This window comes from Monomorium pharaonis, chromosome 9, assembly GCF_013373865.1.
Source record: "Monomorium pharaonis isolate MP-MQ-018 chromosome 9, ASM1337386v2, whole genome shotgun sequence".
Taxonomy (NCBI): Eukaryota; Metazoa; Arthropoda; class Insecta; order Hymenoptera; family Formicidae; genus Monomorium; species Monomorium pharaonis.
Genome location: NC_050475.1, coordinates 2153311 through 2177203, shown reverse-complemented (window position 1 = coordinate 2177203; position 23893 = coordinate 2153311). Strand labels below are relative to the sequence as shown.

The window sequence follows — 23893 nt, the reverse complement described above, 5'->3', positions numbered from 1 at the left end:
ATTATTACCTCTTTTCCTTTTTATCTTTTACAAACTTATTAAATGATTATATTTATTAAGTTTTTAAGACATATGTGTAAATGATCAAATTCACTTTCTTCATCCATTGTGATTTAATTAGCAGTGTGAATAAGTAGATTTCATCACAACCGTTCTACGCTCGTTAATTCCGGCAAAAATAAAGTTGAATTTCTTTGTGATTTTATTGCAAACATACACTTCGAATCTCTGTCGGACACGAATGACAGACACAAATTTACACATAATCTTACTATTTCTTTTTTTTTACATTCAAAACCATTGTAACAATACAAGACTATTGAAAAATAAAAAATGCTCACAGGTATTGAACACCAATACCAAATTGAAATTGTTGGAGCACGTCACTCCTTAAGAACAACAATGGTGTAACTAGGTTCAATTCTATGCGGGCAATGTTCCCCAGTTTCATCGCGATGCCTCCGCCGACAGCGCAGCGAACATTCTCCGTGAAAATCTTCATGTTTTCATTGTACAAATTACCTAAAAAAATGTCGAACGCATAATTAATTCCTAACAAGAAATTTCTGTAATTTGAATAAGAATAATCTATCGAATTATTTTGCTCACCATATGCAAATGTGAAATTGGACAGGTTGCCGCCGTTAATGAAACCGTGTAGCCTAAACAAATCCCCAAAACTGTTACGGCCTGGTCTGAATGGGAGAGGCGTGTACATGTGAAGAGCGACTGCCCAATACATTTCGCCGCCTACGGAATTTCCGTCGTGCCGTGGCCCGCATCCTCGCATGTCGAATCCACGTAGATTCAGCGGACCGCCCAGGAAAAAGTGATCGGCGATGCTTATCTTCATGTCGTTACTGATTGCACTCAACAGCCCCGATTGAAAGCCCAGCTGGAATGTCTGTTTAAAGAAAATTCGCGATTAACGCATATAAAGATTGTCGAGTCAACTAAATATAAGACACTCTACAGAAGATAACATAAATAGTTACAAGGTACTCGTGTGGCGTCCAATTAGTCTGTATGGCGAGTTCATTCTTTAGAAAACCGATATCGCCGCCCAAACCGGCCATTTCCGTCGTCAATCGCATAAGACTCCCGGCAACGGGGAATATAGGAGAGTCCCTTTTGTCTATTGTCCAGATGTATCTCAGCGCGGATTTCAAATTTGGGCCGCACTGTTCCCGGACACGAAAGGCCGCCTGTTTCGAGCAACTAATGTTCCTGAATGCGGCCTCGTACTGTATGTTGTGCTTGGACGTGTCCGTCTGATTGAGCTCCATATCGAGGAGCAGTCCCTTGTCATTCTGTTTGAAACCGGACCACGGGAAGTCGTGCGTTGCGCTGAACACGGTGCTGGTTAATCTGTAAAGCGGTCAAATCCAATTGTTAACGGGACTCCAATTAATTTAGCGCGTCGAGAATGATACGGATACGGATATGTCCCGACTCACACTGCATTGTACAAGCTCTGCGGAAACGGTTTAATGGCGGATACATTGAAGTTGATCGAACTTTTGTTACCGTAAGAGTATTCCATCTGGACGCGCTCCGCCCGGCCGAACAGATTCGGCGCTCTCGCGCCGACGATCAGCGATCCTTCGTTGTTCCCGACCATCGTGCTGATGCCACCGGTCAAACGTCTCATTTCGCGTACCATAAAAGTGACCTGACAACAAATGCAGGTAAATTAACGATTGCAAGCACACCTTCGCATGCGGTGTACAAGAACAACAAATTCAGCATCACATTTTAAATGGAAAAAAATTATTTAATCCTTATCGAATTAATTGTGTAATTATATACCCACTTCAACACCATCAGGGGTGGCATCAGGTCCTTTGCTGGTATCAATGTAGATCCCAATGTTTTTGAAGCATCCCAGAGCGTCCAATCTCTCCCGCACCTTGTAGGCGCGTATAATAACGTCCTCAAAATTTTTCGCCTTAAACAAGTCCGTCACCTGTGACTTGATTATGTCGTCTTTCGTTCGTACAAGTCCATCCACGTGTATTCGGTCAACTCGTGCCTAGAATAAAAGGCAATCTTCAAAATCCATGAGTGATGAGATTCCTATTGAATTAACTTCACCGACATACCTGCACTTCCTGCAGATGAATGGTTTTCGTCTGCACACTCTCCTCATCCCTGTGTAATCCCTCAGATTTGTTATTAAAAAATGGTGGCTACGAGGAAAATAATGGAATTTTTAATATAGTATAATAGAATTTCAGATTTAGCATGATTGTCTAAAGCAAAGAAACTAGAGATATGCATAGATTATAATAAGTTATACTGTTTGACATACAAAGTCATCAGTTGCATTTGGTGAGTCATTGTATTTATTTGCAGGGACGTTCTCCTTAGGTAATTGACCCAAGCCTGAAGGGTTACTAGGTTCCTAAAGAAAAAAAAAGATCTCTCCTTTAGATCATACATGTCTACATGACATTTCTCGGTAAAGATCCATGATATGTAAAATTTATTGTCATCGACAATAGATATCACGGAAATTCGGGCGAATATTAAAATTATCTGTCCCCGGGATATTATTAGAGATTACTCATTCCGAGAGTCCCAATAAGAGGTCTTTTTAGGTTATGCCGTAACTTCTAATAATAAATACATACCTTAGCATGGACAGTGCCCATCGTTTCGTTCGACAAATTTCTGCCTGCCTTTTCGTACGGATCACTGCGCTAAAATCTCATGCCAAAATCAGTATGACGATGTCAATGCGAGTAAAACGTACGATAAACTTTACAATTTTAAATATTGAACGCGGAAAGGAGCAGTATCGAATCACGGACCGCGTGCCGTCACCGGTGCGACAACCGGACAGCAGCACCACGCGGCACGTGATACGTCTTTTTTTGTACAGGGTGACCAGGTCGTCATTGATTCAAAATTGCGTTCGTTTCGAGACGTTTTTTTTTCCCTCCATACACATACTAAACAAACGCATAACTGAAGAGAAATTAATACATTATACATATTACAATATCAGAAAAATTAAAGTTCAAGAGATCAATTAAGCTAATTAATATTTAATTGATGTTTTGATAAATGTATCTTTTCTTATTTTATTTTCTCGCAAAAGCAAAATAGTAATTTTTAATTAAAAATAGTAATGCAAATTACAATATTGGGTTTGAATCTCTGCTAAGCTAGGTTTTAAATTAAACATATGTATAATCAAATATAAAAGAAATCCCATCAAAAAACCTTAAAAAGGTAAAAAAGACGCAAAGTACATAAACGCATGATTTCCAAAATAAATTTGAGATCAATACAGTTAGCCAAGTGTAACGCTATGTGAGTAATATTAAGAAACATTAAGTTTAAATTAAATTAGTCCACTGGCAATTCAATTATTTTTTCTTCTTTTATTTGAAATATTTATACAATAGATTATAAATGAGATGTATATCTTATTATACAGGAGCGTAGCTAGACTGTTACATAAATTATAGTAGTTTATACGTCATTTATACTGTTTTAGGCTTTTGATTTTCAAATATGTTGTCGAAAATATAAATTAGATTTCCAGCAAATAATAATTTAGTCATTAACTTGAAATCTTGGAGGAGGTTCAATTCCCCAGTCTCTTCTGGCTAGCTACGCCACTGCTATTACATAATAATAAAACATTGAAAGAAGGAACAATTATTTGTTTAAAGATCATAGGAATATAATAATATTTGCGAATATCTCACAGCAGTGCTCTAATAATTATTTAAATGTCTGAGATTCTTCTCGAAGTATCCCATATATTTTACATAGTGTACCATTAAAAAAATATCTATAAACTTTAATTTAATTAATTTAAAAATATTAATATTAAATTAAATATAAACATGAAAAAAATGTTACAAGAATCATAGACTACCAAGTAAAATTTTTCAGATCATATAACTTTTTTTAGAACACTTTCTGAAACAAGTTCTAAAACATTTAAGTATATTTTTTAAATGGAACACTCTGTATAATTTTTCTGAGAAAAATTCATATTTTTTACAACATTTAGATAATATATAACGTATAAATATAATTTAATAATAAAATACACAATTTAGTTGCTATCCATTATACATTAAAATGTCTCCTAACATTGTGCCCAATGCTTTATCTGAAATTTATAATAATTTTCAATCGATTGACAACTAATGCATTTTTAAAAATACATTTTTTAATTCTCAAATTGTTGATTAATATAATTTCTGTGCGTATATAAAATTTATAGTTAGAGATCATAATACTGGCAGGCATTTATGGAATTTATTAACTTGCTTGTGCTGTATTATTAACCACATGTATACAAGTGATAATTAAATGACAATATCACCGATTCAATTTCTATCGAAAAATCATTGGGTACAATAAAGATCATAACGCATATTTCTATATTTTATATAACTATTTCATTTCAACATTACAAAAATAATAAAAACTTGTAGTAAAAATGTATAATTCACAAATGTTGATAATGACAATAAAATCATTTGTGATAGTTAATATGCTCAATATCCCAGATAAATAACAATAAAATGTATATATATATATATATATTCCATTTTTTGTAATATTGTTTAAAAAATTTATTCCAATGATCGATATAAGTACTTTAACATTTCCATTTAGTTAACATGTACCTAATGAGCTTTATATTTCTTATAGATTTTTTACCACAAACATAATAACAATAAAGTATATATGTAATTATACAATATAATCAAGACTATATTCTTATGGGTGGAGCGTGCGATTCGATTCTTTTTGCTTTACATTGTCATCTAGTTATTTATGTCATTCGCAGTTTTATATTAAACATTATTTACGTTTTAAAAAATTTTGAATGATATTAGTAGTGATCACAAGAGCGGTACTAAAAAGTCAAATGCTAATCACGGATGATCACTACGGCAGTTAACGTGTGTTATTTAAGTTTATAAAATTTGTTTTTAAGATTCTTATTTGTTATAAAAATATATGTTTTATATGGCATCTATTACAATTAGATAAGAGGTAATTAGAATGGTGATCATTGGATTAAAAATATACTTTCAATGTATACATATACTTTCAAAAATAATATCCTTTTCTCATCAGATCTTCAGACCAAGTCTATGCCACGACTAGCGAAAAATCACGATTTTATTGAAGTAGTGCAAAAAGTTTACCGTTTCATTATTTACATTTTTGGTTTTTGGAACTAACTAAGATAGTTACATTATAAGTTATATGAAATAATTTTCTAATGTATTTCTTACAACGTTGAGTCCTTTTTATAATCATCTTTATATTATAAAAACAATTTTTTAAATTTTAATTACTTTTATTCGTCAGCATAGATAAACTTTTTACACCAACTTAATAAGTTTTAAAAACCTACGCTATTTGCGAATCCCGCATTTGATTGGTATCCTTGGTATCTGTCAGATTACAGCAGGATTGATGCGTGGAGTTGTGTTGACAGGCGAGATAGGACTTCCATGGACTTCCAGATCGAAATCCGAAGTCGTCAAACAATTTCCCATGACTCTGTTCCATCTCTCGGCACTTTCGTTGGCAACCACGTACGTTTTTGCTATTTTCGGCTCTATATTATCCGTCTCGGACCTTTCGGAAGCTCGTAATGCCTCTTGATGTATAATAATTTCATTGGTAATGTACGCTTCGCGACGTATTCTATTGTGTAACTTTGAACTCATATCAGGAATGCACCACCGTATGAGTATCATCACGAGTGCCACGACATTCTGAAAAATATGCAAATATATTGCAATGTAATAATTATCTTCTTATTTATTAAATAGAAACTTATAAATAAATCAATACAATAAAAAAATTCAAATATTTTAAATATTAATATAAATCTAAAACAAACAATATACCTCAAAAACAACGATAAAAGCTAATCTAGCCGCTAGTATATGCCAGAACATGATGTTGTATTCGTATTTATTTGGTGAGTCAGGTGGCTCTCTATAATCTGGATAGCGACATATCTCAATCAGGGCATCATTCAATGTCATATTTGGCCGTGTTCCATTTGCCAGATCGTTAGTATCGAACCTTGCTAGAGAATGATCCAGAAAACCTTTTAATGAATAATTCTCAGAAATTGTTATACGATAAACTAGCCGTGGTATAAAGTTCGAGGTAAAAGCAATGATGAATGCCTGAAAAATGAAATTGTTAATTTAAAAAGATGTAATTATTAAATAAAAGAATTATATTTTGACGAAAAATGATGCTTTTTTCTACTTATAAAAACTTTGATAAATTTCAAGTCATAAACTCCAGTTTACTTAAATTTTGATTTTACTTTAATTAAATTTTGAATACGTTTGAATACTTACATTTGTGATAACAGATATTTTGGAAATAGAGTCGAGTATGCGATACCATATACCTATGTCTCTGACACGCTGTCCAACTGGCCTCCTGTACATAGTCAATAATTTTTTTGCATCCAATCTCATTTCAAAAACGTTATTTAATAACGCAAAAAATGGCGCTAATGGAAACGCAGCGACAAAAATCGTGACAAATCCATATTGTAGCACTGCAAAAAGAAACATAATTTTAAAAAAATTTTTACTTACACATTATCACGTGTTTCTAGCATAAGTTCTTTTAATATAGCGTAATTGTTTATGATTTTTCAATATAATAAAGAACGTTTTGTTTTTTCTTTGTTTACTTACCCATTTCTAAATATTCGGGAAAAAGACTTCTAGGTCCCCATTGGACCAATTTATAATCTCTAACCCATTGTAAATATTTTCTAGATGAATATCTTTTACTAGGATCTTCCTTCACTTTTTTTGAGCCTACGTGAACTTTCAAGGTGTTCAGCCACTTGTAAAATAATGGAAAAAGCATTTCCAGAATAGTATTCATAGCTTGTTTGCCGATCATAATAATGCTTAGTTGGATGCATAATTCCAAGAGACAACCACCTGGTCCGCACTCTTCTTGTCGAGATCCCATAAAACGATTATAATTTCCTGGATAGCCAGTGAATTTCCCTTTGAAAAACGCTATATAAAATATAGACGCATAATAATTTACAAATTCTAGTAAATAAATTTTTAGAGTCAAGCTGTCGTCAAACTCGGTCTGAGTACGAAGTAATTCAATCTGAAAACAATAACAAGAATTTTTACTTAGACTAATAAAATATCTTTCAAGTCTTAATTTTTGTGATTTATTAAAAAATTTATTTAAAAATTGTATCTCGCAATAAAATAAATTTTTATAAAAAATTACCTCTGTTAAATATTCTGCAACCCAAGTATAGAGCCAATTGAACAAAATGATGCAGCAGAGATTAATGCATGCTGCAGTAGCGGTAGTGAACAATATAGCGTAGCTGGTTACCATTGGGTGTCCTGAAACGCTTAATGCAGTTAATACAGACATTCTGTACAAGACTACACCAAGTACAGCGGCCATAGCTACAACTATCTGTAAAATTATATATAAAATTATTACAAAACAATTAAAATAATGTATATATTTGAAATAATATTGAAGTATATTAAAATGCAGTATCAAATTACACTCTTATAGATACCTGTTCTAATGACAATTATTATTTAATTTGTAGAGGTAATTAGACATACCAAAAGTAGGACAACTGAAAAACTGAGAATTGTAGCTGGCAATCTCATCTTCCAATATGGCACTTTTGGTTCCTCCGTATTTGTAATAATATTAACAGATTTCTTTTTAATATGTGCAACACGTGCTAAGTACTGTGGCCTAGGATGTTCTTCTTGAGCATCTAAACCAGTCAAATCCCATCTATGGGTTATTTCGGCAGAATACTTCTTCCATAGTTCAAGGAACAATGTAGCTATAAACATGATTATATTACATTATAAAAAGCATTATTCAAATATGTGATAATTGCTTTAATATAAACTATTCTTTATTAAGTTATTATTAATAATTTTAGGACGTACCCCATAATGACATACATATAGAGAAAAACACCGTCGATGGATTATCAAACAAGTATGTAATTCTCGAGTGTAAACATGTCTCTTTTAAATCCCAATATTTACAAAAATGATCACACAATGGACACATCGCGATAGTGTCATTACCGCGGCAAATGTCTTCGCTCGGTTCGTTATAGTACAATGTAGCGCAACTGTACATGAAGCACAAGAGACCGACGATACTGGCTGGGATCAGCATCTGAGTGTAAAATCCCAGCCAAGCGAAATAAAGTCCAATCTTCACTCCAAAGTACTCTTTAATATAATCCAAGGGTTGATAATGAAGGCATTTTCTCAAACTGGCCCATTCGGTGTATAAGAGATATCGCATTGAATCTGGAGTATGTAGGTTTCCCTGAAATATAAATAACATTAATATATGCCAAGTCATTTTTTTATTTACATTTTATAATTTTTTAAATTGTAATTGATAAAAATAAGAAGGTAACTCACATCGTGCAGCGGATATGTCGCAACGTATGCATGTTCGGATATCAATCTTTCGATACCAAACGCGAAATCGTCTTCCTTGGTGTCCGTAAATCTAGTTCTGTCCAATATAAATTGTACGATGCGCGATCGAGTTGCTGATGTAAAAAAATTTGGCGAATCCAAATCAAACAAATAATCCTTGTCTCTACTATACACTGCTGTAAAGTTCTGCTTCATCGTCGGAAAAATAGTCGTATCAACATAATATTTGCTCATGACCCGTCGAAACAACGAATTAACTTCCTTGATGATAATATTGCTGCTCGTCTCAGGCATTTGACAACCAGGCAGATCTCTCATTGGTAGTCTGAGTTTCAATATTTCGGCATATCGTCGCAAGACTTGCTTAGGCGCGTGAATCTTTATAAAATGTAAGCCGTTTGATTCCACTGGTTCGTACTCCAATTGTAATCCTTCTTTTTCCAGATTCTTCTCAAATATCTGAAAGTATGATGCAAATTTAAACAATAGAATCGACATATACTACTTAAATGACAATTTGTACTTAAAATTAGTTCTAAAAAGACTCAATAATATAAATCAAATAGAGAAGAAATAATTACCTATTTAAATTTATACTTACTCTTCTGCGTTCGGTACTGCGATAGGTCTGTGCCTCTCCATTATGATCATCCCACACGAGTACAAAGTCAACCGAGCGTATTTCATCATGAAAATATAAACTATATCTCGTACCAGAATGAGAAATCTGGAATGTATCAAAATATTACATTTGTGTTTTTAAAAAAAAGTAGCAGACAGTTTAACATGACTCAATTCATAAGACTCAATAATTATACAAAACTAATAAATTGATTAGTATCTTTTTTTAAATTTAGAATAACTTTCAATATTTCTAAAGAGATATTATTAAGATTAATTAATTCATCATTCAAATTATTAATTATTAAGAACAATTACAAATTAAAATGTATAATCAAATATAAATTACAAAATTAATAAAATCAAATAAAAATAATATGTAATGCCATATTTGTCACATAAAAATAAATTCTCACCAATTTTGTGTCGTGTATGTTGTTTTTCACATTGTCTACATTACTTTCGTCTACGACTGTTTCGTTTGTGTCGTTATTCAGAGTGGACGAGTCATCCGTATGCGTAGGGCAAAGATTGTCCATGGATACAGCGCTGCTCATGCTGTTTGCACTGATAGCGTCCTCGTACAGGGTGTTGCGTACGCTCTGGTACAACGTCTGTTGCGAGCCTTGATTCAGGCTGTTCTGCACAGACTGGTACACGCTCGACCCAGGAACGCTGCTTTCACGTCGTCGTTGCGCGCATGTAAGAGAAATCTCCTCGTCATCCTCCTCCATCGCTCAGTAAATGAGATTCAAGTCAAGCCCTATTTTTTTTTTTTGCAAACCAAACAAACGTGTGCATCATGCAAATCCAGAGAGGAAAGAGAGAGAATCAAGAAGCAATAAAAAAACATTCCCATCATTATATCTTTTTATATAATAAACATCTTCGCGATTCGAACTTCGAACAACAATTGAAAATCGAGAGGCTTCCCACGTTTTTTCTGTAACTTGCAATGCACGATCTTTATTCTTTAATACATACGCGTCTTTCTTAAATGTGTTGCATACGTACGTGCACGTGTAAGAATAATGTCAATTATAAACATAAAATTACAACAGCCTGCTGCTTCCACTTGCTAAAATTAACCAAGAACGTGACGTGCTCCTGAGACATGCTTGCACCGGGAAAACGTAATCGCGATCGAGATAAATCCAACATAAACCTACTTTTTGAAATCGTGCTCTCAGCTGTTTTGTCCCATTAAAAAAAATGTTTTCCTCCCCAACAATGAATCGCATTTTACTCTTACCCAACACCGTCTCTGGGTCCATGTACCGCCACGTCCACCTCTGGAAGACTACAGTTTCGATCGATTGTCGATCGAACTGCGAGGCACAACTACGTTATCGTAAAAAGAAAATAAGTACAGTGAGAATCTCATAATTATCATTGTTCTCGCAGCATGACGCGAACTTTGAGACGGTTACATGCTGTGTCACATACCCGTATGATAAAGCGTACGTCACGCGTCTCCTTTTAGAAATCCCATTAGGACCGGTCCAACCGGTGAGACACAGGCAGCACAGTAGCGTACTTACACGCGCACGCAATGTTTATAGATACCTGCTTGTTATTGCTAATTTGCCCCTGCCAAGTGGCACCGAGGGGACTTGGCGATCCCTCGAGTTTGTTCATCTTACGACCGCGTCGTGTTCACCGCCTCGACGACACGAAAACTGTACACACACACACACACACCTGTCTCAGTTGCCCATAATATGAAAAATAATTTAAAACGTGAATATTTCGCGTACTGTAACCATAATTAATACGAGAAAAGGGATTCGATTAAAATCCTTCGTTCTCTCGCGAGTCTGACATTATTGGACTTTAGATTTTATTTTTAGATTTTATTTTCAGTTGTTTGGTACCGAAACGATATATTCCGATTTTATTCATTATTTCTTGCAAGTCTAAAATTATTAGACTTATTTTTAGATTTATCTTTTTCTAAATGAAATATAAATCCTCTTTTCTTTTATATTATTATTATAATCTAAAAAAAGGAATTATTTAAATCATTCATCTACTACACAGTAATTAAAAAAAAAAGTTTTCAGTTTAAATCATTAAAATTTTGTAATATTTAAAAATAGCCATTTTGGTATAATAATTTGGTCTACTGATTGTAGACCAAATGAAAGTCATGAAATCATTCTCTTTATTCAGTATATTCAATTCTGATCAGAAGTTTTTTCTCTACAGACAACTAAAGAAATTGCAATTTTTAATTGTCATTGTAGCAAATAAGCGAAACTAGAATAAGCGACTGATTACAAGGTCATAAATTGTACATCCTCTATAATCGCATCAAGGAAAAAAATAAACATATATATGTCGGAAGTAAACTTCCGTGAAGATATCAAATGCTATCAGGAAATATTCCATTTAATTAGCTCTCTAGTCTACTTCATTAACTTGGAAATTTATTTAAAATCTGTGTACAAAGCGTTCAACTCGTATCAAATATTTTTCAAATTCTGTTACTAATTTAAGCGAGCCATGAAAATGTTCTACATTCCTCATACAAATATATTTACATATAATTATGCGCTTGTGCAAGAAATGTATGTTTTATTCGCCGATGTGCTCACTATTCTATAAACACGTTTGCCATGTATTTAGTAAAATACTTATTATTAAGATATGCGGTTACATGAATAGATACCTTTAATACATATTTATATAAATATATACATTATGTACAGGAGGTAACATCAAATTATTAAATAATATGTAATTGTATATAGTTTTTGTATAAATCATTCACATTTCACTATCTAAACGTATACAAAATAAACAAAATCAATATCCTGAATATTTTTTAGAGAGATTAAAGGAAGGAATTATCTTTTTAGTGATAAATTAAGTCTTTTGTAATCATACTTCCTGCATAACTAATGCATTGAGTTCCTCCTCTCCTGGACACAATACTGCGTCAATATTATAAAAGGCAGCATGAAGTGTTATCATAAACCAAGAGACTCCTGAAAGATAATGATACAAGTATAATTGTCGTTATGTCTGTAATAAAATTATATTTTGAGAATATTTTTTTTTACTCACCAAGTACCCAAAAGACAGCTGCATGCGCCCCAACTAGAAAAAATACAGGCAGTGAGCAGATTCCAACCAGAGAGTACACTTGCACCAGGGTCAATCTGTGATTAAATATCATTAGTTCCTGCCTCGAATGCCGCTGAGACAGTTTATAACATATTCCGAGATAAGCGACAACTGCCAGCAACAACAGAGGTGAGGTGAGTCTAAAAAAAAGGAGAATATTGAAATTAATTTACAAAATTACACTTGTATGCACCTTCTTATAATATTGAAATAAATTAATAGAATACAATAAAGTATTTCTTACAAGCAATATATCACGAGTCCAATAAACACAAACAGATAATTGCTTTGGAAATACTCAATGTTCTTCACAATCCGTTTACCCAGTCTGCTTATATTAGGTGGTGGTCTGATATTGTTTGTGTTCAGAAACAACGACCATGGCCGAACATTCGCTTTTCTGTGCTCGATCCAGTTGTGAGCTTGAGGATAGCCTATCTGCCCAAGTGGTAGCTGAGGTAGCTGCAGAAATTCAAAGCTGTGGAATAACACAACAAAAAAATCAATTACACGACAAATAAATCAAAAACTAGATTCTACTTTCTACATCCTCATTTTTCACTTGATGCGTTCAGATTCGTCAAATCAAAATTGCTTTCAAAAAATATATGGTGGAATTAACGCTGATCAATATTCGTAACAAGTTAATAATTCAATCCTGATCTTCCTACATCGCTACGTCAACGCACAGCGTTCATTTACAGGTTAGGTAAGTCAATCCGTGATAAATCTAAAAAAAAGTTGCATATTCATTACCCGTTCGTAGCTGTATGCTTTTCTACAGGCGGAGCTTGCATCTCCCCCATCGGAACCTCCACGTGTGCCATGATTTCTAGGGCGAACGATTCTCGTTTACTTGCCCTTTGCTCCTTTAGAGATCAGTTTTCCGTCACCGTGTCGTTTCGCTCAGTTACTTTCAATTTCACGTCTCAGCTTTTTCACTTATTTAAGTTTATCTTTGCACCTCGTGTCCACTCTTTTTCTTAAAAAAGCGTGGAAAGCATATGCCCCTTTAACAATAGCAAAAAACACAACAGACGGGACGAAACGAATGGATTTGTAGCCAACACTGGCCGACTAGCCAGCACTTAATTATACTGGGTGGCCTTTAATTATTCATGCAAGAACAATAACAATGTAGTTAACGAAATTCAGGATAAATTAAGTTCCGTTTATAATTTTATATCGCATCGCGCGCATACACAAATTTTCTTTAGAAAATAATTTAAAAATAATTAGAAGTAAATACAATTAATACACAATATATACAAATATATATTAATTATACAATAATATAAAAAGCAATAATAATAAATAAAAATAGTTATAATAAATAATAAAAATATTTGAATTTCTATATAATTTAATAATTTTTTATATTTATGAGAACTCATTTGAAAACAGTTGTAGATGGGTGAAAACAGACAAAGGATATTTTTTATAAGTTAAATTTTTTACTCGTTGTTGACATAAATCGCTTTTTATTTGTTTTTTTTCAGCATGTTTTCACATAAAAAATATCATTGGCTCAGCGGTTTGCATTAAAAAAAGAAAACATTCTTAATTTCACTTTCTCTCTCTCTCTCTCTCTCTCTCTCTCTCTCTCTCTCTCTCTCTCTCCTTATCCTCCTGTATCTAATTTTTTTCTTTAGAAATAGAACATATAAGGGCCGGTTGTTCCAACTTCTTGGTAACTTATCTACCAGGTAAGCATGTGTCTATCTCCATTTCTTTTCTTAAATAAATAAAGACAAACATATATTTACCTAAAAGATATATAATTATAAAGTTTACCAAGAAGTTGGAACAATCGATTCTAAGATTGTCTAGTTATTTCTAAGTTTAAATTTAGGCTCACTGATCGAATACAAGTTTATTTCTGCACTTCTTGAGATGGAAATATAAAAATCCGAAATAGTCTATGGTGAATCTAAACAACCTGAGAATCTATAAAGATTTTAAGAAATAAAATATTATAAAGTTGGAATAAAATTGTTTATTATATATTAATTAGAGCGTGTTTTGTCGTTTTTTAAGCACAATTGTAAATGGTATATATATCTTTTTAGTATACATTTATAAAATGGTATATACAATTTCGCAAAAAATTTATTTGTCTTTCTATGATTTATACAAATTAAATAAAGCAATCGTAAAATATATATTTCTATTGATGGAAAAGATGTGATAAAGAAGCACGGATATCAACGTAAGGGCACCATTGTCGCAAAAGCCGTTCCTGATGCTTCTTTTTACGTAGGCCAGCCACAGGTTGCAGCTGCTCTTGCTCGGCGAAAATTCCTTCGCCGTGAAACTTCTGACAGTTCTGATGCAAGGATGCATCTCTCTTTATCTCGTAAATGAAGACGAGGAACTGTCGCGAGGAAAACCAGCTGTACGCTCGTTGTAGATAATGCACCGAGAGAAATAGCTGTAGAAAGCTGTGTCGTTTAACAGCTAAATCGAGCTTGATGACAAAATCGGACGCGGGCCTGTCGTTTATAAACCTTATTCGGCCTTCGACGATGAGGCGGGCCCAAAGAGATGAAATAGTCGGCGGCAGATGTCCGGCTGAGCCCCGAACAGCTGCTGCTGCAGTATCGCGCACGGCGTAGATATCGCCTGCGATACTCGAGGGCCAAATAATTGCTACCTCGTGATCGCGTGGCTCTTTTGCACCACGGACGATCGGTTAACAATTTAAGAGCCGATGGAACATGGTGCAGTTAATAGAACTCTAACAAGAGAACCACGAGCGACAAGCGATTTAAATGTCGATCAAGAATAATTCGCCTTAGGGATTTAACTCTACCATTATTTTAAAATAACCCTACTTTTCCGTCTTTTTATTTTTCTTGATCGTTTATCCTACGTCGAGAACTCGACGTGATGCGTTGAGGTAGTCTATCGCATTTAAAACTATGCAATTGCAATCGACAAATTATTTAAATATTTCTCCGAATTATTGAAAGATCTCTCGAGTAATGAAAGTTGTTTGAAATATGTTAGATCGACTAATTACGTTTAGGTTGATGGGTAGGATAAATAAATATCAATATTTTCTCGATTATCGAACGGATCATATAGAGATTAATAATTTTTCTTGAAAAGGAAATTATATATACATATATAATTTTTGTTGCAGAGAATGATGAAGCGGATGAAGGTGCATTGCACCCACGGGCACATGAATAGACGGAGCATATGATATCGCTACGGCTCACTACAGCTGACGCCTGCGAATAGTGATTAGTGAAACAGAAGTATACAGCATCTCTTTATCCTTCCGCACATGCGCAATGCGCTTCTTATATAAATTGCATAGACATATATTTTCTCGTCTCTTCTAGTCTAACTTCAAACGCTTTTTCAGAATTTTAACTTAAATTACGAGATAAAAGAACGCAAATAATATAAATAATAATAGAAATATATTTCATATTACTTTTTATTTTTATTACCACAATCATTTATACTTATTTCTTGTATTTTTTAACGTATAGCCTTCATAAATTAATGATTGCACATAGCCAACCAGCAGCCATTATGGCTTCTGCATGTTGCATACAATGACGCTTATTGGCTACCGCATCGCATCTCCTTGTGCGCAAGCGTTTCCGCGTCCAACGTGCAGGAGCCATTAAACGGCGCAGTCTCCGTGCCGCGCGCGCTGATTGGTTGGTCGGCGACTACGAGAGCGCCACTGGCGGCGGTGAGACGCCGTGTGACGCGACCGGCGGCAGCCATAATGAACGCGAACGTTGGAGCGATCGGTACTCTGTCGATTTGAACGCGGCCGCAGGTTAACGTTTCGACTTCGTTGACGAGGATCCGGTTGCGTCGCGGTCGAGTTTCATATCCGCAGTTCCACCTGGGTTTTCCGTTTATTCCTTCTGAACCTTGAAGCGTGTGAATCGTGAAGGATTGCGAGCGTCGCGGCGCTTCCGCACGCCGCGCGTGCACGACGTGATTCCATAGCCGGCGAACATGGAGATCGCGCGGAAAGTGCACTACGACGCGTGCGACATGCAGAACGGCGAACTAACCTGGAGCTACAGCAACGGCAGCAACAGTGCCGTCAGCAACGGTAACAGTCCCGTGTGCGGCCTCCTCGACTGTTCCATGGAAAATTACGATTTATCGCCGCCGCTGCAGCCGCGCAAGCTATTCGATGCAGCGGACGAAGACGGCGATGAGGACGAGGACGAGGACGAGGAGGGCCAACCGACGAACAACAACAATAACAAGATTCCGTCGCTTGTCGTAACAGGTTGGAATTTCACTTCTCTCATCTTTTTTTTCGTTTACCTCCGCGCTTCCTCTAAGCGTCTCTCGTTTCTCCTTTTCTCGTGCTTCTCCGTTCCACGTCACTATAAGTTTGTTCTTTTCCCCCTTTTCCTTTTATATTGGAGAGAAAAGGAAAGAGAAATTTTAGGGTGTGGAAAAGAACGAATTTTTATTTTTGGAACCCTAAAATATTAATGAACGTTTTATTTCTCTCTCTCTCTCTCTCTCTCTCTCTCTCTCTCTCTCTCTCTCTCTCTCTCTCTCTCTCTCTCTCTCTCTCTCTCTCTCCACATTCAGCTATTATTTGCGTATGCGTGCAGAAGATGTAGCATGGAGCTTTGCATTTTCTCCCCGTGTCCGAATTCTTTGTACGGTTTGTCCTTCTCTCTCTCACCAACGTCTCACCACCTGTTTCCGCCATATACTTTTATTTGTGCGCCGTTTTAAATGTAGAAAGTGTAACGTGCTACTAGAGGAGTCTTACTATGGTTTTACTACGCGGAAACTTGATGTTTGTTTTCCCATTTTAGTAAAATCCAAAGTCTTTGTCCTTTTCATTCTTCTCTCTCTCCTACGTCTTATTATATACCTGCTTTACTTGAAATACGGAGTACCACGTGGTGCGGGCACAAAAAAAGAAGAGACCCTTTCTCTCTTTTCACGCTACTACGTCACGGCGTCCCCTGCCCTTCCCCTCCTTTGAATGATGGTCGATGGGAGGGCTTCGAAAGTGACCTGAAAGCATTTTTTCCTTTACGAATTGAATCCACCCACAGATGGAACGGTCCACAGCATCGAGGATTCTGCGAATTTTTTTTGCGTCTTTTGAACTCCGGGGAAAGCGAGCAATAATCGAGGCGATCTGCACGCTGGAAGGATTCAACGAGAATCCGTCGATTATCTCGGTTTTGCACGGCAATCGTAAATTCGAAAAATGGATTTTAAATTCACTTTGCCGATCGCTGATGGATGCGAATGTAAGAAACGGATGATTCGTCTCATCTTGTCTTCTTCCAAGTCTCATTTCGCCAAAGTCTCTATCTTTTGCATTCCAGATGACTCCGCGGTTTTTCTTATATTCCTTCTTGTATTATCGACTGCGCTCGACGAAGAAAAAAAACAACCTTGCAACTCTAATTCTTTAACCTTTCGATTCCCAAGCTAATTTTTCAAATAAGGCGAACGGCTGACCCTACCAAAACTCAGTACATTACGGTGTTAATTGTTTTTAACGATTTAAAATTTTTAATTGTTTTAAAATGTGGTAGATAAACATATCACGCATACATTTGATACAGTGCCATTGATTTTTATTTATATTGATAATAGAATCTTTAAAATTTAATAAAATAATAATGAAATAATTATTATAATTCTTGTATTCTACGTTTATGTGAATATTTGTTATCTCTCTTCTGTCATCTTCTGTATCTTTTCATTAATATTTCAAGCATGCATACGGTAAACTGTATTTATCAAATTAAATTAAAATCATAGCGTACGATGCAAAACAATTGATATCGATACTTTTAGACAATTCTTTTGCATAGTACGTATGTAAATACTTTCTGAAATAAATCTTGTTGAAGTTACGATCGTAAATTATACAACAATATCTGAATACGATCGTTTCTTGGGTTGAATTACATCATCAGTGATACTGAATTCTCTGTGTACTGATGACATTTGCAAGATGAATAACTAATGAATAGGATGCTTTGACTCATTGGCAAAACACATATATTTAAGTAAATATATATGCAAATTAAGTTTAGTGGTTAAAACGTGAAATTCTTGTCAATTAGATTTTAAATTATAGTTTTTATTGCCTTTGTCACTTTGTTTAACAAAGTAAAATTACAGTTTAATTGATCACATTTAAATATATTATCTTATTTTTTCTTAATTTCTTATTATAAATTTTTTTAAAATTTATGTCTAAAAAAATCCATTATAATTCTTAACTTTAATATTTATATTTCTAATCAATTCCATTATTTTAATTAAATAGTTCTTTTTGAAGTTATTCTGAGTATATTTATGAGAGAAAAGAATGTACTTAAAAAATGTAATATAATAAAAAGCTAATTAAATTTACAATTTAGTTATCTATAAAATGCCCTAGAATGTGATTATCATTTGCAACGCAACTTGACAATGACTACAAGCTTTCTACATTGAATAAACATTTATTTGCAGGTACTCCAGCTATCAAGGCACTTGCCAGTCGTGGAAATGGATTTCATAAAAACTCAATGGGGTGTAGTCCACCCTACAAACGCGTCAGGGCATTACGCCTATTCGAATCGCCCAACACTCCAAAAACTCTGATAGAGAAGAGCGCGTTACAAACTCCAGTACCAGCGAGATATCCGAGACTTTTAAATCTAGACAAACCTAGGCTTCTTAAGATAAGTCCTGGGTACAGCAAGTCAGAGAAACCCGCTGCAAATGTAAATCCATTCACGCCTAGCGGCATGCTACTGACGGCAAGAAAAAGGAGCAGGTCTAAACGCAGCTTGAATGGGTACGTATATTCAAACTGTCTTATAATTCTTACAACTATTATTTTTTTGTATGATATATATATAGCTGTAACTAATTGTGATGCTTAACAATAAAGAGCAATTAGAATAATTCTTCTTATTCATAAATTAAAGATATTGCTTTTGTATTTATTACTTTACGACAATTAAATTTGAGATTTTTGACTTGTTCTTTTTCACTGCACTGCTACACTAGAGTAACAAGTTAGAGTAAGACAAATATATTTTTTTTCATTCTAACTTATTGCACCAGTGCAGCAGTGCAGCAAAAAAGAACAGGCGATTTATTTTTGACATGTTATTTAACATAGAAAATGCTAAAATATTTTGGAGGATTATTAAATTTTTATCTCAGAGAAAGATCTGCTGCTTCAGATTTGTAACTATACTATCTTACTTTCTAACAACAGCAGTATTAGCTCACCAGACGTACAAGTAGGAAAGTGTGACATTGTCGACTCCGAAGACTCCGACAACGAATATGAACACGCAACGAAACGTGTGGCTTTACAAGACTCGAATATATCACGTTACCACAAGGAATTCCACGAGCTTGGCTTGATCGGAACTGGCGAATTCGGCTCTGTGTACAAGTGCATCAATCGGTTGGATGGGTGCACATACGCTATCAAGAAGAGCCTGAAACCCGTGGCAGGCAGCATCAGCGAGAAGAACGCTTTAAATGAAGTGTATGCTCATGCAGTGCTTGGCAAACATCAACATGTAGTCCGTTATTATTCCGCTTGGGCGGAAGATAATCATATGCTCATACAGAATGAATATTGCAATGGTGGCAGTCTCGCAGATATGATTCTCTCAATGCAGAAGCAGAACCAGCACTTTAGTCAGGCTGAGATGCGTCAGCTGCTTATGCATGTGGCCGAGGGACTGAGGTATATATTCTATTTTTTATTTAAGTATATTATTTTCTATTATTTTCTAATTTTTAAAATTAGTACAAACTGTATTTCTAGTATTTATTGATGCTTAAAATATGGATTATACAGGTACATACACAGCATGCAACTTGTTCACATGGACATCAAGCCTGGCAACATTTTTATTACGAAGGAGAAGAGATTACAGGCTATTAATTACGATTCCTGCGACGATGGTTTTGACGACATGGATGAAACTGTAGACGAGGAGATAACATATAAGATTGGCGACCTCGGCCACGTAACTTCCATCAGTAATCCACATGTGGAAGAGGGCGATTGCAGATACCTTCCAACAGAAATTCTGCGAGAGGATTTCACTCATTTGACGAAGGCTGATATCTTTGCCCTTGGCTTGACTGTTTACGAAGCTGGTGGCGGTGGACCTCTGCCGAAAAATGGATCCGAGTGGCACGCCATTAGACAAGGGAAATTAGCAGACTTGCCGCACTGCACACGTGATCTGAATAACTTGTTGAAGGTACGATCTTATTTTTAGTTTAATTAGAATTTGTCTTACATTAATGGTACTCGGGATGAAAATTTAAGAGAAATTTTAACTCTCTTAAAGTAAAATTAAAGTAAAAATTTACTTACAAAATAAATAATCTTTCTACTGCAAAATCTTTATATTGCAAAATGTTAGAGTAACTAAATTAATACTCTTTTAATATATAATAAAATTTTATGTAATTTTAAGTTATCAAAATTTTAGTAACAAGCTGTATTAAATTTAAATTAGCATTCCAGAGTTAAACTTTTTCCAGAGTTTTCTTTTATAATACATTGCTGTTTTGTTATTCATAGCTAATGATTAGCTACGATCCGGTAACGAGGCCATCAGTGGAATCTCTGATGCAACATCGAGTCTTGTGTCCAATTGGAAAGAAAACCAAAGCACAACTTCGAAGAGAATTGAACGCTGAAAAGCTCAAGAACGAGATCCTGTCGAAACGACTTCATGACGCGGCGATGTACCTGAAGAAGATCACGCCGAACGTTGTCGTCGAGGGTAGTAATTCTGATGGACAATTGCGCCCTATAGCCACCAGATTATCGTCATCCCGTATCATAGGCAACAAGGTCAATCGTAGTAATAGCACTACAAACTTTTGAATAATTTTTTTCGTTGAATTTTTGACATCAACAAAGAGTTTCGGAGTGTAGAACTTGAGGGAGTGATCGGTTTCCTCAAGTCATTTTAATATGTGATACCGTATCTAGTTTTTTTAAGTATGATTAATTTCTACAGTAAAATAAGATGTTTACACACACTAGGATGTCAGATGAAATTACGTACGAATATAAATGAACATTCTTTTCTTAGACAATATACATAGACGTGACTCGCGCGTGCGAGAGAGAGGGAGAACACAATTCGGATCTCTCTTCTCTTTCTACGAAGCTTGCTTACACCAATTATTAAGCTTAATTTTAAGTTTGGTTTAACTTATTTTCTAATTCTAAGAGCCAGAAAAAGATAGTAAGCTAAATCAATTTTAAAATTAATCTACATTGGTACAAACAGACCTAACAGTCTTTTGTTAGAGAAAATAAGACCTTTCTTTATCTTGTTCATGGACCACTCGCAAACTATTATCTATCATATGGTGTATTTAGTCTATTTATGCTACCTATGATTCTCTCTATGATGACTCTACTGTAATGCGATTAACGTTTATTATATAGCTATAGACATTTTAGTATCTTTAGTATACTATAATATGGTTGTTTTTTTTTTTTTGATTGTTATCGAACATGAAATTTATTAGTATACGAGCGTGTATCGAACAAAGTTTGCAGTTTAATTTCTAGAAGAGCACTGAGGGAGCAAGATTTGATTTAATTTAATTTGCATTTAAATGTGACAAGATAATATAATATTAAGAGTCAATTGGCATAATTTTTTTTCTAAATTATGGAATAAAACTGCATAGCAGGCTAAGTTTGTGCAGCAAGAAAGTTTTTGAGGCCATTCATTTTCCAGCTTCACAATCCCGATAGAATCTCTTGCAATCTTATTGATTTTTTTTGTTTCTTACATACTGGGCTCTAAAACTTTTTTTATTCCGAATAAAATTTTGATTAAAGTAATTTTCTATATCTGTATGCAGTGCATGCAGAGTCATAGTAAAGTAAAAATTGCATGTGAGCAAATTTAAAAAATAATTGCGACTTTTTACTATTTTGCACGTTTTGCACTAGTTTGCACGAATGTGTTTCATACCTTATAAAATCTAAAAGTTATTTTATTTTTCAGGAAGTCGTAAATTTAATTATTTCTATAACGTTTAAAATGTTTTTTCTTTTATACTGTATATATAAACGAACTCTTTTCTTTTTATATAAAAAATAACAATGCGCGACCGAACAATATGTTTTAATTTCATTATTAATAACAAATATTGTGCTTATCCTCTTTACGTCCTCTTAATCTTATTGTTCTTTTATTGTCTTCAGTCAGTATTTTACCAAAAAATAATAGGAATGTCATTATCTATGCTTGTAAGACGTAACTTAAGCTTAACTATAGCGCGAAATCTCAGGTTGAATATATTTTTCTGTTGTATATAACGTTTTATACATAATGCGCTGTTTATATTACTTAGCTGATCATTAAGTGCCCTTATCATTCATCATAAAGCTAAAAATTTTGCATTGTGCTTATGCAGATCATTGACTGTATAATGTAAAGACAAAAATATTCTCATATTGATGATATTTGTGATTCATAATATTTTATTTTAATAGGGATTAGCTAAGTATTAAAACTATATAACGTTTAGACAACTATTTACCACTGTGCCTTCACGTTTATGTCGTAATGTAAGAAACTAACGTTCCTTGTTATTTCCAACCATTTTCAACGTCACGCATGTTTTCTTTAACTACTTTTATCAGGTGCAAAATAATTTTATTAAAAATAATATTTTGTTCGTAATACTATCTAACTTTGAAAATGAGTTTGTGAAAATAAAACTATTTTTTATTTTATAAAATTAAACAAAATGACAATTGGTATATGAAATCACAAACACGACATTCAATTTTGAATAGGTAAAATTTAAGAAACAGATTTTAATATATTTTTTCGATAAACGCTTTTGCATTAGCATTTATTTAATGATATGGAACAAATTAAAGAAATATAGATTAGTATATATAATGTTACATATCAAAAATTATTCTAAATACGAATATTATGTAAGAATTAAGTATTCTTTTAGAATTGAAAATACTAGGACCAAATGTTTCAATCAGATTTAATTGTTGAGTCATCTTGTAAATGTTTAGAATAATTCTTGACAGGTATATGTACGTGTTTCTTTAATTTGTTTCTATTAAAATACTATTAAATAAGTGTTATAATTATTCTAAACTTGAACGATGAGATAATAAAATTAAAAATCTGTTCTAATTTTTTAGACTGAAATATACCAGTTGAAAGTTTTGCAAATTGTTGTGTTTGAAGTAAGAGTTACAAGACATAAAAAATTATTAACGCATGACAGTTTCTAATTAAAAATGATAGATATTTTCTACGTTGTTTTATATAATGTCAATTCTTTTCTACATATTGAAGATTTTATTTTCATGATGAGAACAATTGCTAAGAACACACATACACTACTTAATATATTAGCACTTATTGGCAGGCTTTCTCAAAGATGTTGTTATGTTGATTTACATTAACTTCCACAAAATGTTTTTCTAAAAGTAATGTTATTCTGCCAAGTTGTAAAGCATGCTGATGTAATTCTTTGGTATTAACAAAGAAAGCTTGTAAAACGCGATTTGTCCTATCGGATACATAATATCATTATTTTATGTATTATTTTCTTTTTTTTTTTAACTATGAATTGTTTGTATAATAAAACGTTAA

At 34.0% G+C, this 23893-nt stretch overlaps 4 protein-coding genes across 8 annotated transcripts; 1 reads left to right on the top strand and 3 right to left on the bottom strand.

Annotated features, from left to right (window-relative positions):
• Positions 1-179: 179 nt before the first annotated feature.
• LOC105838303 (sorting and assembly machinery component 50 homolog) lies at positions 180-2931 on the bottom strand. Its single transcript, XM_012683772.3, has 8 exons — positions 2634-2931; positions 2312-2404; positions 2103-2189; positions 1814-2032; positions 1458-1672; positions 996-1368; positions 610-904; positions 180-522 (listed from the first exon to the last, which is right to left on the bottom strand). The coding sequence occupies exons 1-8, from the start codon at positions 2652-2654 to the stop codon at positions 338-340; spliced, it is 1488 nt and encodes a 495-aa protein (XP_012539226.1). The 5' UTR covers positions 2655-2931; the 3' UTR covers positions 180-337.
• A 438-nt stretch (positions 2932-3369) lies between these two features.
• Positions 3370-11073, bottom strand: LOC105838301 (anoctamin-1). Of its 4 annotated transcripts, none has more exons than XM_028190303.2 (12): positions 10557-11071; positions 10363-10451; positions 9527-9788; positions 9091-9216; positions 8469-8948; positions 7977-8370; positions 7635-7867; positions 7279-7476; positions 6714-7149; positions 6366-6571; positions 5898-6185; positions 3370-5762 (listed from the first exon to the last, which is right to left on the bottom strand). In XM_028190303.2, the coding sequence occupies exons 3-12, from the start codon at positions 9665-9667 to the stop codon at positions 5439-5441; spliced, it is 2826 nt and encodes a 941-aa protein (XP_028046104.1). In that variant the 5' UTR covers positions 9668-9788; positions 10363-10451; positions 10557-11071; the 3' UTR covers positions 3370-5438. The 4 variants fall into 4 exon arrangements, with proteins under 4 accessions (XP_028046104.1, XP_028046102.1, XP_028046101.1 ...); XM_028190301.2 differs by having other exon boundaries at positions 9527-9785; XM_012683769.3 differs by having other exon boundaries at positions 5439-5762; positions 9527-9873; positions 10557-11073.
• A 445-nt stretch (positions 11074-11518) lies between these two features.
• LOC105838312 (prenylated Rab acceptor protein 1) lies at positions 11519-13345 on the bottom strand. The gene is made up of 4 exons (XM_012683785.2): positions 12996-13345; positions 12484-12717; positions 12180-12379; positions 11519-12100 (listed from the first exon to the last, which is right to left on the bottom strand). The coding sequence occupies exons 1-4, from the start codon at positions 13064-13066 to the stop codon at positions 11994-11996; spliced, it is 612 nt and encodes a 203-aa protein (XP_012539239.1). The 5' UTR covers positions 13067-13345; the 3' UTR covers positions 11519-11993.
• A 2331-nt stretch (positions 13346-15676) lies between these two features.
• On the top strand, positions 15677-23506 carry LOC105838310 (wee1-like protein kinase 2). Of its 2 annotated transcripts, none has more exons than XM_012683784.3 (5): positions 15677-16509; positions 18726-19053; positions 19486-19965; positions 20080-20491; positions 20818-23506. In XM_012683784.3, the coding sequence occupies exons 1-5, from the start codon at positions 16227-16229 to the stop codon at positions 21124-21126; spliced, it is 1812 nt and encodes a 603-aa protein (XP_012539238.1). In that variant the 5' UTR covers positions 15677-16226; the 3' UTR covers positions 21127-23506. The 2 variants fall into 2 exon arrangements, with proteins under 2 accessions (XP_012539238.1, XP_012539237.1); XM_012683783.3 differs by having other exon boundaries at positions 15679-16509; positions 19483-19965.
• Positions 23507-23893: the final 387 nt, after the last annotated feature.